The sequence below is a fragment of the Sinohyriopsis cumingii genome, chromosome 11 (assembly GCF_028554795.1).
Source record: "Sinohyriopsis cumingii isolate HCF-2022 chromosome 11, ASM2855479v2, whole genome shotgun sequence".
NCBI lineage: Eukaryota > Metazoa > Mollusca > Bivalvia > Unionida > Unionidae > Sinohyriopsis > Sinohyriopsis cumingii.
Window position 1 is genome coordinate 83,514,300 of NC_142971.1, and position 17,497 is coordinate 83,531,796.

Here is a 17,497-nt window from a genome sequence, read left to right on the forward strand (position 1 = left end):
TCTGGTGGTTCTAAAGGAGAATCACTGAGTGTAGTGTCATTTGTGTGTACTGCGGATAGAGTTGGAATATCTTCGTTTGTGTAGTAAAATGTAATTTCTGTTAATTCTTTTTGGACACTGTGAACAGCTGGCTCAGATTGAGTAGTCTGTGTGTTTATGTAATCTGGAGATTTCTCCGCTTCCCTGTGAGTGTTATCAGTTTGTTCGTAGTGTCGACGTGAGAGTGCGTCAGCATTTGTGTTTTTATGTCCTGGAGTGTACACGATGTCAAAGTCGTATTCTTGCAAGCGAAGTGACCAACGAATTAATCTACCTGAAGTGTGTTTAACTGTCTTAAGCCACACTAATGCTTTGTGATCTGTAATGACAGTGAATTTCTGATGTGATAGGTAAACATGATATGTTCTGATACCTTCCAAAACAGCTAAACATTCTTGTTCTGTAACTGACCATCGTTTTTCAGCGTCTGTTAAAGCTCTACCACCGTAAGCTATAACATGTTCTTTGTCATCTGTCCCTATTTGAGACAAAATATACCCTAGAGCGGTGCCGCTAGCATCACATGTGAGCCCAAATGGTTTGTTAAAGTCAGGATAAGCCAAGATAGGCGCTGAAGTCAAAGCTGTCTTAAGAGTTTCAAATGCCTTTTGACACTTATCTGTCCAATGGAATGAACTGTCTTTTGTCAACAATTTATTTAATGGTGCTGCTATGGTAGAATAACCGTGAACAAATTTTCTGTAGTAGTTGCACAAACCTAGAAAACTCCTAACATCTTTCTGTGTTTTAGGAACAGGAAATTGTGTAACTGTATTTATTTTAGATTCATCTACCTTGATACCTTTTGTTGAGAATTTATGACCAAGATAAACAACTTCAGATGCTGCAAATACACATTTTGATGGCTTAAGTGTCAAGTTTGATTGTCGCAAACGTCCAAATATAAGCTCTAGATGTTTGAGGTGTTCTTCAAATGAATTTGAAAAAATAATGATGTCATCTATGTATGCAAGACATGTTGACCATGGTATCCCCTTAAGAACATGACTTAAAAGAACACAATAGGTGGCGGGGGCATTTCTGAGTCCATACGGCATTACATTCCATTCGTAAAGACCACGTGATGTTATGAAAGCACTCTTATGTTTTGATAATGGGTCCATAGAAATTTGCCAAAATGCTGAATTTAAATCTAAAGTACTGAAAAGACATGGCTGAGTTTGTCCAACTGCATCAATGACATCTTCTAATCGAGGAAGAGGGAAGGTCATCGGTTGTGTCACCTGATTAAGTTTCCTATAATCAATAGCAAAACGATAGTCACCATTTTTCTTTTTGACCAGTACAACTGGGGATGCATAACTAGATGAACTAGGTTCAATTAATTGATGTTCTAATAATTCTTCTACCTGTCTATCAATTTCCTTATTGATGTGCGGTGCCGCACGGTAAGGTTGACAACGAACTGGCATAGAGTCACCTGTTTCTATTCGGTGTGTGAACACATTAGTATTGCCTAACTCATCTAAGTTCACTGCGAAAACATCCCTATGTTGATTCAAAAACGAATGAAGTTCTTGTTTTTGATTTTCTGTTAAATCTGAAGAGTGTAAGTCAAAATTGATTGGTTCTTGTGATTTGTTAGACTGCGTATTCATGATATTAGGTGTGTCATTGCTATCAGAAGTGTCCTCATTAATGGTAAATATTGTTTGCGGGTGTAGTACATCGACGCATGCTAATACTGTATTGGCACGTACTTGCATTGGCATTGGAGTTGGGTTAATAATTTGTAAAAAGTTCTTTTTAGAAACTGTTAAAAGTGTTCTAGCTGGAATAATTGTAGAGTTTGACATACTGTAAGTCGGTTCTAGTAAAACAGGCGTTCCCTTGGGAATTTTACTAATACTTACTGCAATTGTACTGACTGAGTTAGGTTGGATCACTGTGTGTTTCGTGGCGCGTGCCAAACCAGCCTGGTTATGAATCAAATTTATGGTTACCGTATCGTCTAACAAAGAGAGCGTTTGTCTATCTAAATTCACGACAGCTTTGTGTTTAGTCAAAAAGTCAATACCTAAAATAATTGAATGATTTAAGTTAGGTACTACATAGAATGAGTGAGAGAAGCGTATGCCTCCTATTTTCAAATTAAGTTGAACCAACCCTGAAACACTATGACGTTCACCTCCGGCTCCAATAATTTGAGAAATGTTTGAGTTTTGAAACTGACTAGAGTTTACTCCTGTACGATAAAGAAATTTTAAATTGATGGCCGAGATTGTTGCGCCTGTATCTGCTAATGCATTTGTTTGTTTGTCTCTAACAAAAATTGGTACTAGATTTTTGTGAATAGGTGTGACTAGCGTGATTTGTTGCTGTTGGTGATACTCACGACAGGTTTGTGTCCTCCCGTGAGATACGTATCCCTATTGTTTTCGTGTCGTCATGCACACACGTGATAGATGTCCTATCTTGCGACAAAAATAACATTGCACATTGCGTGCACGACAGACTGCTCTTGACGTACATTGTCCGCTACAGCCAAAACAAGGGTTGAGAGGACGGCCTTGTGGTTTGAGCTGGTAGCGCGAACCACGTGATGATTGAGATGTGTAGCTAGTGTCAGTGTATTTGTTTGGAAACGTCGGTGGTTGTACTGGAAAATTTGTGTTGCGTTTGTAATACATACCGCGCTGTTGGTAGTGTGAGTTCTGAGGGCTACATTGCTGTTTTGTGGTGTCAGCGAGTGCGTGAGATTGAGAGTATGCATTGATGTACTGGTTTTGTATTGAATTCGAAACTTTTACTTCGTCTTTGAGTTGTTTTACTTCATCTAAAAGTGTGTTAAATGCAGACAGGTCAGTGTTATCAGTAGTGGCCATGGCTTTCTCAGCTAAAACTGCTGCTTGGCGTAAATTTGCCATATTTGTTGGATTTTGGGTCATTACAATCCTTTTTCTGGAAGGTTTCAATCCATTCAATGCCACTGCTAATAAAACTTGATCTGGAATTGTTTTGTTAGTTGCAATTTGAAGAAGGCGACTTAGATAGTCCATAACTGATTCAGAAGACCCTTGCTGAGTTTGCAAAATTGATAGATCTAAAATGACATCGTCATTGTGAAATCTAGCCTTAAATGCAGTGACTAGGTTGTGCCAATTGGTTATGTCATTTTCTGGTAATGTATCATACCAAATTTTAGCATGCCCTTGAAGGTGAAAGGGAAAAGCATTCAAGATCTTTGCTTCTGATAGTTCATAAAACTTAGCCCATTGTATAAAATGATTCAACCATTTAACAGGATTCTGAGATTGATCTCCATTAAAAACTTCTAATTTAATAGATGAAGACATACCTGTTTCTGAGAATCTGTTTCCAAAAATCGTACCACTCCTAGAATAATATTCAGGTGGTGTTAAAGTAACGTGTCCTGTGTTAGACGGCTGAGCCGTTAATGTTCTATCTTTTAGCACAGTCGGTAAAGTTGGTGTAAAGTCTAATGAGTTCGCAGTAAAAAGAGTACTTTTAGGGGTCACGAGCACCGGTGAGACTGTGTCCAACAATGAATCTAGGTGGCTGGGGCTCCCAAATGATGTTGTGGTACACTCGGCTGGGCGCTGGGTCACTAGTACTGGAGTGGTCGTTGGCGTTGTTAGGTTGGTTGAATCTGAATCGGACGTAGGTTGGATCGCTGGTGCTATGGTAGGTGTAGTCAGGGTACTTGTAGAGCTTGTGGAAATCGTTTGTGAGGTAGTCAGAGGTGGGTAGATTGTCACGGGCGATGTATAGATGGCTGCTGCACCGTCTAGCAGAAGTGACGTCGATGGAATAAGGCGGTTATCATGTGGAAGTAGTGGCGCTGTCGCTTCTGGGGTTAATGTGGCGTAGTTGGGTGGTGTGAAATCTGACGGCCTCAGTAGCTGTGTGGCGATTCTGTTTCTTAAGTTGTAGTTGTGTGGGGTGGCACCTTTGTTCATGATATTCTCTCTGCAATTTGTTCTCCACCAGCTTTTACGAAGAGTTTTATAATTCGTAAAGTCTAACTTAATCCGTTTCTCAATTCCGAGAGAGAGAGAGAGAGAAGAAAGGAAGGAAGTTCAAGTCATTTGATGTAGTGTCACTCGATGATGAAGACGTGACTACATTCTTGGGGAATTGAAGGTACTCGGGATCGAGCTGTAAAGACAAAAGTCTATTTGAGCTTCTGACCAGCAAAACTGGTGTTGACCCGCAGCTGGGGTTTTTATACCAGTTTCTGAAGACAACGCCAAATATGGCGCGCTCCTAGCTCCTTGCGAAGGCCAGAATCTCAAATGAGGCTTCGTAGTCTCTTACAGATTATTGTCTAGATCTATGTACGTCATTAGACAGACAATTCTACAACGTCAGCGCGATTAGTAATAGCTTATGATTTTTTTTTAGGTTTCCGCAATGCGGTACTTACATGTAATTTTTCTTTGTGTGCCGACTTTAGGATACAAGGGAAATGTATGTATAGACGGTTCGTACTTGATCATAATAGCGCAATAATTGTTGAATAGTAGGATACGAATAAATGGATTAAATCTCAATATATTTTAGTAGAAGATTACTTCCAATATGATTTATCAATTTACTTCTAATACAATTTAATCAAAACTTACTCTTAACACAATTTAGAGGAATTTCCAATCTTGTTACTTGTACTGAAAAATTCTGTCCTAATAAATACATATACGCGCATGGTAACGATGCGTATTAATATTCATGAGATGTAAATAGTTTATATCAATACAAGCTATGCATCCACCACCACCACCACCACCAAATTTGTCAAAACTGTATTCGTAATATCTCCTTATGAACAAAGTATAGCCGCACACACAACATTAACGTCGATGACACAACATTAACGTCAACACACACAATATTAACGTCGATACACACAACATTAACCTTGACGCAGACGCTGTATCCATCGCCAACAAAACGTGATAAATATGTTAAATAATGCAACACTTACAGTGTGCAATGTTTTAAATTTTATTCAGATCGAAATTGTTGAATTTTAGCAGGATGTTGCACAAAACAGAAAGAAACTGTTTACGACTGACACTTAATTGAGTCCGAGTGCACACTCAAACTGAGGGGCTTCAATCATACGGGGCCTGCACCGGACGTGCCATACTCATGTATGGTTAACACGTTCATATTCGTCTGAATCTTTAAAGTGGGAATATTTCTAAGCTCTTAATATACAAAAATACAAAGGAAATATAGAGAGGGGTCAGTTGTGACTTTATTCGGATTCGGTATGTGAAGTAGAAATTTTGCTTTGGTGCGGATATTTGGTAATATATTACGCTGTAACGTTTAATGATCTACAAGTATATCGTACAGGTACGTAAATGTATATCAGACAGGTTGGTAAAAGAATATCACATAGGTTCGTAATAGTATATCTGACATGTACGTACAAGTATATCATACAAGTACGTAAGTGTATATCACACAATAACGTAAAGGTATATCTCACAGGTATGCAAAAGTATATCAGACAGGTACGTAAAGCAATAACACACAGGTCAAAAAATATTTATGCATGGCTAGGTAAAATTAAAATCGAATCTCTTGTTTAAAACACGTTCAACGTTCAGCACGAAACGTGGAATGAAGTTTTTTTATTTTTTTATTTTTTTTTTTTTTGGGGGGGGGGTTAAAACTTGTACATTTTATATACTTTAATATTTTGCACCATGCATAGTCCAATAAGAAATATTTTCTTTTATTTTCAGAATTGTTTTAAGCAAGTATCACTTTATAAGCCTTCATCATGAACAACTCGTCTGCGACGGATCTCCTGCAGAGAATGAACGATGAGATAGCCATCCTGCTCATTCCAGTTTTCATATATATGGGAGTGCTGATGTTTACGGGGTTTGTTGGCAATGCTATTGTTTGTTATTTCTACGGGTATAAGACAAAGAGTAGTCCGACTACTTGCTTTATTGTAGTTTTAGCAATATTCGATCTAATGAGTTGTACTATATCAATGCCAGTGGAAATAGTGGACATCAGGTTTTTCTTCTTGTTTCCAGATGCTACTGCATGCAAGGTACTCAGAACAATGAATTTCGTTTGTACAATATCCTCTGGAATAATTCTAATTGCCATAGCGACAGAACGATACAGGAAAATTTGTCTTCCATTCAGGAAACAGATCACGGTTTTTCAGGCAAAATTGATATGTGTCATTTCCACACTGATTGCCTGTGTGATTTCCTGGCCAAGCATTGTTTTCTATTCAGTCGTGGCAGTAGATGTACAGTTTCACGGATCAGAGGTCATTCAGGCATACGACTGCACAACAGTTAAAGACGCGTCCTTACGGATTTATTTGCTTGCGTTCAATGCAATCCAGTTCCTGTTGTTCATTATCTCAACTATAGCGATAATTGTATTGTATGTGTTGATTTACAAACAGTTAATTAGCGTGAAAAACATCAGAAAAAAGTGTACGGGCCCTCTTGGAAAATTAAGTCAACACAAAGACTCACTTCAGATTTACGACGATAGTGCTGAGTTGAGCTCGCCCAGTATAACAGTAATGCAGAGTAACCATTCAGAAATGGAACATTACATTTCAAAAGGGGTAGCAAATGTGCAAACAAAAGATGACAAAATTAAGAAAGAAACTTCAGTTGTGAAAGAAAAGTATACACACATAGGCCAAGATAAATCAGTATACAATGATGAAAGTAAAATGTTGGTTGAATTGGAAGAAAAAGCAGGTACTGTATCGTACCAGGAGAAAACTCGTGATTCCCTAGAGATCAGTGGAGGTGGTGGGTCTATGGACCGAAATTTGTGCAATAATAGCACCAGTCTTATAAAAGCTTTCAACAGACCCAAGTCCGTGTCTCATCTGACTCAAAGAAAGTCCACAGATATAAATACTGATAAGTACACCAAGATCACGCTTCTGATCACAATCATCTTCATTGTTAGTTTTCTCCCTTATCTCTGTCTGGCTGGGTGGCAGAGTTTCTCAAAGGAGTACTTAGTAAATCGAATGTCAGACCTGCAGATAGTGTTGTTTTCAATCGGAATCCGTTCATACTTCCTGAACAGTGTCCTCAATCCGTTTATCTACGGGTTCTACAACTTGAAATTTAGAGAATTTATCGCCAGTGTGTTTTGCGTGTGCTCTCGAGCGAATCGAAAAGGCGAACGGACGTCTGAAAGTCGGTCAACATAGCGACAGACATCGGAGAAGGTGCATACAAATCCATCTCATATATGAACTTAATACAATTACCATCCCATATATGAACTTCATGGCAATTGTATTAACACAGCCATCACAAACATGCATGGAGAAACATACATTATCCATAGCTACTGTGTGAGATAAAAGCTGGGCAAAAATAGTTGAAAGAAAAAGTAGTCTAATATGTATGTATGTATGTATGTATGTATGTTTCACATGTCCTAAAGGTTTTGTTCATATTGTCGGTGGTTATCAGAAAACAAGTGACACGACTGCCTTACAATTAGTGACGTGATTTCGTCAAATTTGCTTGTGAAATTAAATTGCTAAGCGAAAGAAATTATATTAAAGTCAGTATAGATTCTTGAAAATATAACGGCATGGGGTGGTGATGTAAAGTTACCTACTCCTGGCCTATTTTTAAGTACAAATCACATTTCTCTATCCAAGAGGAATCTTATAGGAGAAAATCAACGAAAGGTGTTAATGCAGACGATGATATCGAAGGATAGTCACATTGGAACCCATACCATAAAATTATTATTATTACTCAAGATCTCTATTATTAGATAGTACCGACAAAAGGTGTTATCTCAGGTGATACTTATATTGATCATTAGTCACGTTAGAGTCCATACCCGACTGTTGTTATTATTGTAGAATCCTTTGGCAATTAAGGAAACGCTTTGAATTTAGAATATTTAGAGTCTGAGATAATTAAACATTGTATGGATTAGATAATTTGAATCAACTGGTGATATTGATAATCGTCCGATTAAACATCGTATGAATCAGACGATTTGAATAGACCGTGATAATGCTAATCGTCTGATATCGCTGTTCGATTCGTTTTCAAACATAAATTCTGATAGAATACTCAATTTTCTCCGTTTGAATAGAAACATAAAATGCAAATAAAATGAAATGTGAACGTGTAATGTACTAAAATCCCTCCCCCGAAACACCTCAAAAAACTAATAATAGTCTCTCAGTTTCAAAAGCAAAAAACGTGAAGTGTGAATAGAAAAATATTAATATGTAAACCGACGATTGGGAGGTTATTTTCACTCTTACCTTTATGACTGGAATTCGGTCTTTGAAATGTTATGATTGGTACGTTAATTTCACTCTTTATTACACCTATCTTTATTACTGGAATTCGGTCTTTAAATTGTTATAGAAGGTCCATTTTCCTGACAAATAATATCATTTTGTATATCAGGTATTTGTGATAGCAGTTTGACTGGAAATATTTCACTTTAAATTTCTGTTCAGCAGTTTTGTGTTAGTGTAATTAGTTCTAAGAAAATAAATGGATTCTGCTTGAGAATTCAGCTGAATAGAGTAAAGGCATTATAAAACATAGCGAAACAACAACCCCCAAACACCCTCAAAATAAAATAAAAGAAGAAACAAAATCGATTTGTGATTTCATTACGAACCATATTTCTGATATAAATGCACCAAACACACATGTATAACGGTGGAATTCATACATACCATTCCAGACAATGTACATAGTTACATTTCGTTTGACAGTGATTGAGTATTTTTCAAGTGAATTTTGCTCATGTGCTGTCATTTTAACTTATGCACATACCCCCATTAACACTTGGCGTTGTAACAGATAAAACTTAATTTTTCATTTCTTCTCAATTTGAAAGAATACACTTTAAAAGTGTACAAGTAGCAACAAACACACAAAACGTGAATTTCTGATGGTGAATTATTTCAGTCGTGTTATTTTCTATTAGTAAAGACAGTGATGTCTCAACTTTGTTGCAGTAAAGTATTTTAATACTCGTTTTACTCAACTAAAGGATAATAAAGGTATTTCTGAAATAAGGGAAACAATAATATAACTGACGAGACGGAAAATACACATATTATTTAAGTAAGGAAAACACGTTTTACTAGTGTAATTGTGTTTGTGTGCGTGTGTGTGATTTAGAATTTTAGCGGAGCCTTAACAATTCTCTAGCAGTGGGGCACCATGAAACAATCATGTAGTATCAAGTCTCAACAAGTCAAATTATTCTGACACCAGGCAGACGAGTTCGGACACCTACCTCTTAATCCTGAGCGCCAAGCGAGGCAAGTGATGGTACCATTTTGATATGCCTTTGGTATAACTCGTTAGGGGTTCGAACACACGGCCTCCCGCATCCGAGGTTGACGCTCTAACCTCTTAGGCCACCGGAGAGATCTGAACTACGGGAAATACACGTATGATTGAAGTATGAGAAAATAGGTTACTTACTGAATGCAATGGAAACTACACACATAACTGAAAAATACAAAGATGGTTTTATAACTATACATACGTTCTTGAAAGTCACATTGCTCAGTACTGGGAAATTTTAATGTTGTCAAATACACAAATATTGTTTCGAAATTTAATGGAAATTTGCATGAGGCTGTTGACAATGAAAATGACTTTAATCAAGGTTGCCTTTACGTGCAGTATGCAAATTTTTTATGATAATTTTTACAGCTTTATTGGAATAAAGACAGACTAGATGGATATTACGTACCATAGGTATAAACAATTATGCTACTAATTACAATTAGTATAAAATGAGAATAATTACTTTTTGTTATCAAGGTGGATATTATGTATAATTGTCACACAAATTTATCATACTAATTATAGTTATTATATTATTAGAATAATACACAATTATCACACTAATTACAGTTATTATTAGAATAATTACAGACTGTTATCTAGATGGATATTACGTATAATTGACATACACAATTATCAAACTAATTACAGATATTGTTAGAATAATTATAGACAGTTATCAAAATGGTTATTACTTACAATGTTCACATATTATTATGATCCATTAAGGTACTATTTATAGCTATTACTAGAATATAGACCAAACAATATCAAAAGAATAACATACTCCAGTATGATACTACTTAATGCTATTATAAGAACCTAGAGAGACTGTTTACCTATGTAATAGTTTCCCATATACTTTACTCAGTGGAGTTTAGAAATATATTCTGTACATACTTAATGTGTGTGGAGAGAGAGAGAGAGAGAGAGAGAGAGAGAGAGAGAGAGAGAGAGAGAGAGTTATGTATATTTAATTTGTGTTGTTTGAATGATATTTTATTGAATATATGCCATGGACATGTATCTTGGACATGATCTTGTCCAAAATCGAATTCATGTTCTGCCTGACCTGAATCATTGATTTTAATTTTGCAAACAACTTATTTATCTCAATCAGAGTTCAGAACATTAGAAATTCAACATGAAATGCCGGGTATACATGTTATTTACTACATTTATACTTTTTGTAATCGACCGTGTAAGTATCGCTATGATTTGATCTTGTAAACAAATGAAATCTTGCAGAACTACATTTTCCAGGAGATAATGGTCTTTTTTGGTAGAAAATGGTAATTTTGACCTGAGATCAAGTAGAAGACCATATAATCTTGTTTATCTAAACTTTATTCACTCGTGGTGGAAGATCTGAGCCGAATCAGTTGTATTATTGTTGTGTCAGGTATTTAATTTGGGCTAGAAGTTATTTATTCAAGTAATCTAATTCATGACATTCTTCTCTGAAAATAGAAAGTGCTGAATTAACATTCCTGGAAACAGATTTATAGTGAAATTTAAAATGCTGATATTTTATAGGTTTGTATTATTGTGATCTAACAAATGACTGTTGGCACATCACCACGACATGGGCCACACTATTCACATCATCACATACCGCTTAAGTATATTTAGAGCTTTAATCCTTAGGACTTGTATTTGAATTCATAATATTAACTGAGATTAAATTTGTAAAAAAATCGTAAGTTCTTTTAACACTTGTCACTTCGCATTCTAGGGAAATAAATTATTTATTGAATTTTGAAAGGATATCGCTCTGTTCTGTTACTTTGCTAAAGACCATAGAGTCGTGTGTGTGTGTGTGTGTGTGTGTGTGTGTGTGTGTGTGTGTGACCAGGGTCACAAAAAGAGGAGTCCTATTGTTAATTGTTATTACTAATCGCTTCGCATTCTTAAAACTTCAGTCATCTTACATTTTATGCACATTAGTTTTCATACAGTCTACAGCAATATGTGTAACTATATGTTAAGTGCACTCGAAAGAGGGAAAGCAGGGTTGTCAGAAACGAATAATTGAATATTCAGATTTTTTCGAGGATGCTGCTCAAATAATAATAATATGCTCGGAGTTGTATTATTCTTTTCCCTGTTGTTTTTGTGAGACATCATAAATATCAAAGACGTGTCGCCAATTAATCAAGTTGGTACTGCTTTGTTGTATTTGTTTTCTCAATTCTGTAATTTAGGAATATGTTTCACAGTCAACAGGTTGTCTATAGCTTTGTTCAATCAGAAAAAGGTACATATACGCATGGTTCATAAAAATGTTTACTTTCAGTTACATATGCATATGCTTAATAAAAAAAAAATGTTTACATTTAAACTATCTATAGTTCTTTTTTTAATTCGGGCTGACCAAATGAACCATACTGGGACCTCTTCAAATACGCCGCAACATATGTAACCTGTAATTACAGGCCTTCAATTGCAACAACAACATAAAGCTATTAACATCGTATTCACCGTCATCCTAGTCCAGTCTAGGACGTGTTGTCGATGCCAATGGAGATCACCAGCAAGGCCTGGACTTGTGTATTGGGAATCATCCTTGAGTACAAATACGCTTTCTGATTCATCTTCATCTTGTCTGCGTTACTTTGCTGATCTTTGTGTTCGGAGATGTACTAGCTCTTTGCGCTTCAGACGAAAGAAATCTCCAAGCAACACATGCATGAACCGTACATGCCATTCTGGGTTTCTTATTATCTCGACCAACTGTGCCTTTCCATGACGCCATGAACATCAATATAGCCCAAGTAAAGGTGTGTATAGAGAGGATTTCAAATGGGTAACGATTTAATATTGAATTTATGAAACGAGTTGAATAATGTCAAGCTTTGCGAGCCTAGCCTCGCAAAAGCTGGAAATTATTCAACGAGTTTCATAAATTTAATATTAAATTATTGCCCATTTGAGATTCTTTTTATCACACAGTTTTTCTTTCAGTGGAAATTATTTCAATAGAAAGAAGAACGAATAATTTTGCTCATTCTGAGAGACGGTGCACCTTTCATTTGTTGTGCATAAAATATAGTCCCAAAAACGGTTGAAGTAGTAAAAGTAGATTGTATTTTTTAACAAACTATAAATCAAAGAAAAGCTTTCATCCGAATAAACAGAACATTTTATAAGAAAAACTCATTTTTTCAAAACAGAATAATAAATGCGATATGATGACACATTGTTTGATACGGTAAACAGTGGGCCTAGAGTAAATGTTTTCCCTCAAGTGTCACTTTCAGAACAAAACATTACCACGCTACGATTTTTATGTAAAATGGGATTACTGGATGTAGAAATTCCCACATTTAGTGCTATGCATTTGTGACCGGATATTTACAGTATTTGACTGGAACTATAGACTGTACTGAAGACGTAAACAAATTTATTTTTGAGTCGGATTTGCATCCCATATATACTGCATAAAGATGTTGCGGTTGGATAAAGTTCTGCCAGTTAGGAGACACAATTATGACCAAATTCTTCTGTGAACAGAGGTGAGTTTATTTACTTCTGTACGTTTACATTTAAACCACGCTTGTATATATGGTGGATTTTAAATGTTACAGATATACCGCTCCCTCCTCCAACTCCACCATCAAATAGGCAATACCCTTAGTTTTACTTCTTATTGTTGTTCTTGTCTTGTAGTTTTACGCCATTTTTCTCATTATGATATTGTTATACATGACAAAACAAACCCCTGTGGGGGTAACATATCCATATTCAGAAAGCAGAAATAAATTTTTCTCAATTTCCTTTCGCGAGTCAAGTTTAAAAATGGCCGCTAAAAATGTTCATTCAAAACCAAACATTCCAGAAGGCGGGGTTAAAAAAGTTTTCCCACGATCCCAGTCAGTCAATAAAGATGATACTGCACACTAATTTCATGGGCTTATTTGGACCAATCATAATCACATAAAGTGATATTTTAACGTGTGGTAATATCAAACATATGAAACTGCACAGACTATAGGAAAACTATACCTACTATGTGATAAAACAATATAACTTTATTTACTTCTTTGGCATTGTAGTTGCTGCAATTATCGGCATTGTATACGTTATTTATGTCCGTAATATGGTTATAAAGCATATTATATTTTGGCGTTCAATTAAAAATATTCAAATTTTTTAAATTTACGTTTCTAGTCAACTACAACTGGAGACACAGATAATACATTTTTAAAGCATCCAAACACCTCTAAATGTTTCTCAACAGTTCAGTTGATTTTCAGATAAATTTAGGTTCATGACTGAATTTATTGCAGTCTCAAGAAAATAGTGTTGCAATTCTTGGTGTGTGGTGTGGAAGATACCACAGTCTTCGAAAGAGACGCTACTATACGCTGAACTGTGTGTACTATCAATATCGGGAATGTACCTAGTCAAGGACACGGCCAGTACTTTGAGTTCCATGGCAAACAGTATCATGTCTTTACACTGATATGCAATTGACTGTTTACAAACAGGATAGCTATGCGTGTGCAAAGTTAATATCCGGGATCTGTTGTAGAAAATCAATCTTGTGGCGTATTTCTTGACGACCTTATTCAGTCTCTTAGGGGAACAGGTAAAAACCACCACAAAGTAAAAGAGATGACGGAAACTATTAACTAATTGAAACTATGTGTTTTTTAAGGTCTGGTGAAGCAAAGCAAAATGGATGCTGGATCGTAAGAATAAGTTGTTGTCGGTTATTGGGGTTCGACCATTTAACTTTCTGAATTGGGTTGGAAGTCTCTTGAAAAGCAAACTTTCTGCCCTCAGCTAGCTTTAACAAATATTTCTACCATCCGTCATGTTAAATTCCCAAAGGTGCCTATAGTGCCATCCGTCTTGTTAAATTCTCAAAGGTTCACATAGTGCCATCCGTCTTGTCAAATTCCCAAAGGTTCACATAGTGCCATCCGTTTTGTTAAATTCCCAAAGGTTCACATAGCGCCATCCGTCTTGTTAAATTCCCAAAGGTTCACATAGTGCCATCCGTCTTGTTAAATTCCCAAAGGTTCACATAGTGCCATCCGTCTTGTTAAATTCCCAAAGGTGCCTATAGTGCCATCCGTCTTGTTAAATTCCCAAAGGTGCCTATTGTGCCATCCGTCTTGTTAAATTCCCAAAGGTTCACGTAGTGCCATCCGTCTTGTTAAATTCCCAAACGTTCACATAGTGCCATCCTTCATGTTAAATTCCCAAAGGTGCCTATAGTGCCATCCGTCTTGTTAAATTCCCAAAGGTTCACATAGTGCCATCCGTCTTGTTAAATTCTCAAAGGTTCACATAGTGCCATCCGTCTTGTTAAATTCCCAAAGATGTATATAGTGCCATCCGTCTTGTTAAATTCCCAAAGGTTCACATAGTGCCATCCGTTTTGTTAAATTCCCAAACGTTCACATAGTGCCATCCGTCTTGTTAAATTCCCAAAGGTGCCCCTAGTGCCATCCGTCTTGTTAAATTCCCAAAGGTGCCCCTAGTGCCTTCCGTCTTGTTAAATTCCCAAAGGTTGCGATTGTATCATCCATTATATTAAATTCCCATAGATGGCATATTCCAGTTCAAGGCTTAGTTTAGGTTGGCGGTTATATTAACTTTTTTTCCCTTTCGTTCCTCTATCTTGACGAAAACAACGGATATTTTTTGTTGTTTGTAAACATAATCCAAAGTTATCGCTTATAAATTTTGTTTGAGAAAATACAGTCAAATAGTATAACCAAACACCGATTAAAATGTGAATAAAGCATTTTATTAGTTTGCTATATAGAAAACAAAATGAAGCATCCCTCCTCAGCACCAGATATGTAAACCAATTCATTTACAATCACACGAGCCATATTTTCTCTATCGTTCCTCGTAAGAGTCTTTGAAAGGAAAAAATAAAATAAAATAAACGTTTGGTCTGGTAATGCGTACTCACTGTCAGCAATGATTGGGAAATATGACAGAACCAGAATGACATAATGCAATGAATAAGTGCTACATGTCTTTGTTTTTAAAAAAAATTGAAACACAAGTCAGTGATAATGGCGGCCAATTATTCTTTCAATATCCTAATATAAAAGTGGATGTTTTGACAAAGTTCATGGAGTGTGTTTGCATATACAGAAATGATTCACTTTCTTATCGGTATAGTAATTATCTGCGCATGCTTCATTCCTTGTTTCTAGAAATTGTAACAGTGTCGTCACTGTCGCGTTCCCTTCCAATAGAATTGGTGAGCAAATGACAAAAATAAGCGTTGACCTTCTGTGCATTTGACTGTCATGATCGAAGTACGTATTACGTTGAAACACTGGGGAAGACAAAAAGGCTTTAAATGTAATACTTGCTCCATGCAAAGACGCAGTTGGTTAAATAAACCAATATTTAGGTATTGTTACGACCTTTTGATTAGAAAATGGTACGTTTGCACCCGTACAGGCGATTACTTAAAGATAGCATACAATTTATATCCCCATCTTTAAAGATAAGACAAAAGAAGAAACGTTAAGAATTATTGTGTACGTTTTTCATCAACGAACCGTTGTATTCAATCATGTGGAATTTTGTTAAAAATGTGTTCGTCTGTCATTGGATGAAACATTGCTAGTAACTTTTAAATTACTGTATCGAACCAGATAAACTATTTTTCGTTTTAAATGATACAAAATAAACATAAAATATCATGAATGAAGATACATTGCGGAGAAGATAGATCATGTCTGACTGTCGGTCTTCTATCTCGGTTACAAAAACAGCGGTAGCTGGTATTTTTTTCTTCTCTTGAATCAATTCAGTTCAAATTCTCATATAATCTATAATTTGCTTATATACAATTTATGTTTTGCTCTTTGTTCTTTCATCCTACAATGTGGTCACATTCTTGGCGAGTTTATTCTAAATAATCGTTTGTTTCTGAAAGCTCAAAGCTTTAAGCGTAAAACTTGAAGCAAACTATTAAACTAAAATGGACATTTTTAAAAGGAAAATGGCAAATATTGAAGCCCAAGATTTGAATCATTTATAATGTAGACAAAAACCAATGTCGCACTGGACAAGACAGTGAATACATGGGCAGGGCTGTAAAATCAATCTTTCATTTATTGTTGCATTGTTATTAGGTAATTGGCGAGCAGTGAACAAAAACAGTACTTTTCCAATCGCATTTAACTTTGATGTTGCGAATACGGAATGCATTTGAAAACTCCTACACAATTTGGAAGCAAGTTTTCTTGTGATATTCCGTTCTCAGCTTCAATAGATTCTATCTAAATTTCCTTCCTCCATTCCCTCCCTCCCTCTCTCTCTCTCTCTCTCTCTCTCTGATGCCTCTAATATCTGATTTAGCTTTAACGATAAAACGAATTTTTTTCTCATTAATTTATTAAGTATTTTATCTATTTATTTACTCGTATATCAAACGGCGATTGCGTTGGTAATACTGTCCTACCCTTCCATTTTATCTCATCTTTTGATTAAATTATATTTCTTTTATTGGACCCAGTGTTCTTTGGGACCGCTATTTCTTTGAAAACACATACAGTAAATTACTATTTCAGAGAAAGCTTCCTCACAGTTTACGCCAAATTTAGAATTGTTGACATTGCTTTTTACGAAGTGTAACAGTCTTGTTACATTGGGTTAATCCGTAGAACTTTAAAGCGGCATTAAATTTAAAATGATATTCTACAGTGCAAACACAAATTTTAAAACTAGTAGTAACTATATACCGACGACGCCAACGTGTAGGTGTAATGATCTTTCTACTCAGTAGAATGTCGTTTAATTTTTCTATTCGCCCATATTTCTAACAATACAACGTACATTTAGCCCGCAGCTTCTAACATTGTTCTTCAGACGTGTTCTTTATTTATCCACGTACAAAATTTTTTAGTGAGAAACATTTTGAAAAGACGGCCATACGTTTAAGTAATTTTAGAAATAAATACTCTTCTTTGTTTCACTGAAGAAAAGAAACGTTTTTCAAAACAGTCAAGCCTGTCTTAATCAGTGAACTTTTGGAAGTGGGACAAGTGTCCTTTGCAAACAGGTGGTTGTTTAATACAGATTGGTCAGTGTCAGTGTTGTTTACAGTTGGACCGGGGTATGAAAGGTGAGTATAT

At 35.9% G+C, this 17,497-nt stretch overlaps 2 protein-coding genes across 6 annotated transcripts in view; one reads left to right on the forward strand and one right to left on the reverse strand.

The window, feature by feature from the left end:
* The window catches only part of LOC149788872 (uncharacterized), a 22,379-nt gene extending 17,703 nt beyond the window's left edge, over positions 1-4,676 (reverse strand). The window contains exon 1 of one of the 3 annotated variants that reach the window (XM_089975001.1): positions 3,359-4,676. In XM_089975001.1, the coding sequence (XP_089831127.1) occupies positions 3,359-3,980 (622 nt within the window). In that variant the 5' untranslated portion in view covers positions 3,981-4,676. The remainder of the gene's footprint in view (positions 1-3,358) is intronic. The other 2 variants (XM_089975002.1, XM_089975000.1) reach the window with 2 other exon arrangements.
* LOC149788873 (uncharacterized) overlaps positions 1-11,715 on the forward strand; it is a 23,254-nt gene extending 11,539 nt beyond the window's left edge. Inside the window, exons 1-2 of one of the 3 annotated variants that reach the window (XM_089975007.1) lie at positions 4,793-5,294; positions 5,778-11,715. In XM_089975007.1, the coding sequence (XP_089831133.1) occupies positions 5,816-7,240 (1,425 nt within the window). In that variant the 5' untranslated portion in view covers positions 4,793-5,294; positions 5,778-5,815 and the 3' untranslated portion in view covers positions 7,241-11,715. Of the gene's footprint in view, positions 1-4,792; positions 5,383-5,777 lie in introns of those variants that run through there. The other 2 variants (XM_089975005.1, XM_089975006.1) reach the window with 2 other exon arrangements.
* Positions 11,716-17,497: the final 5,782 nt, after the last annotated feature.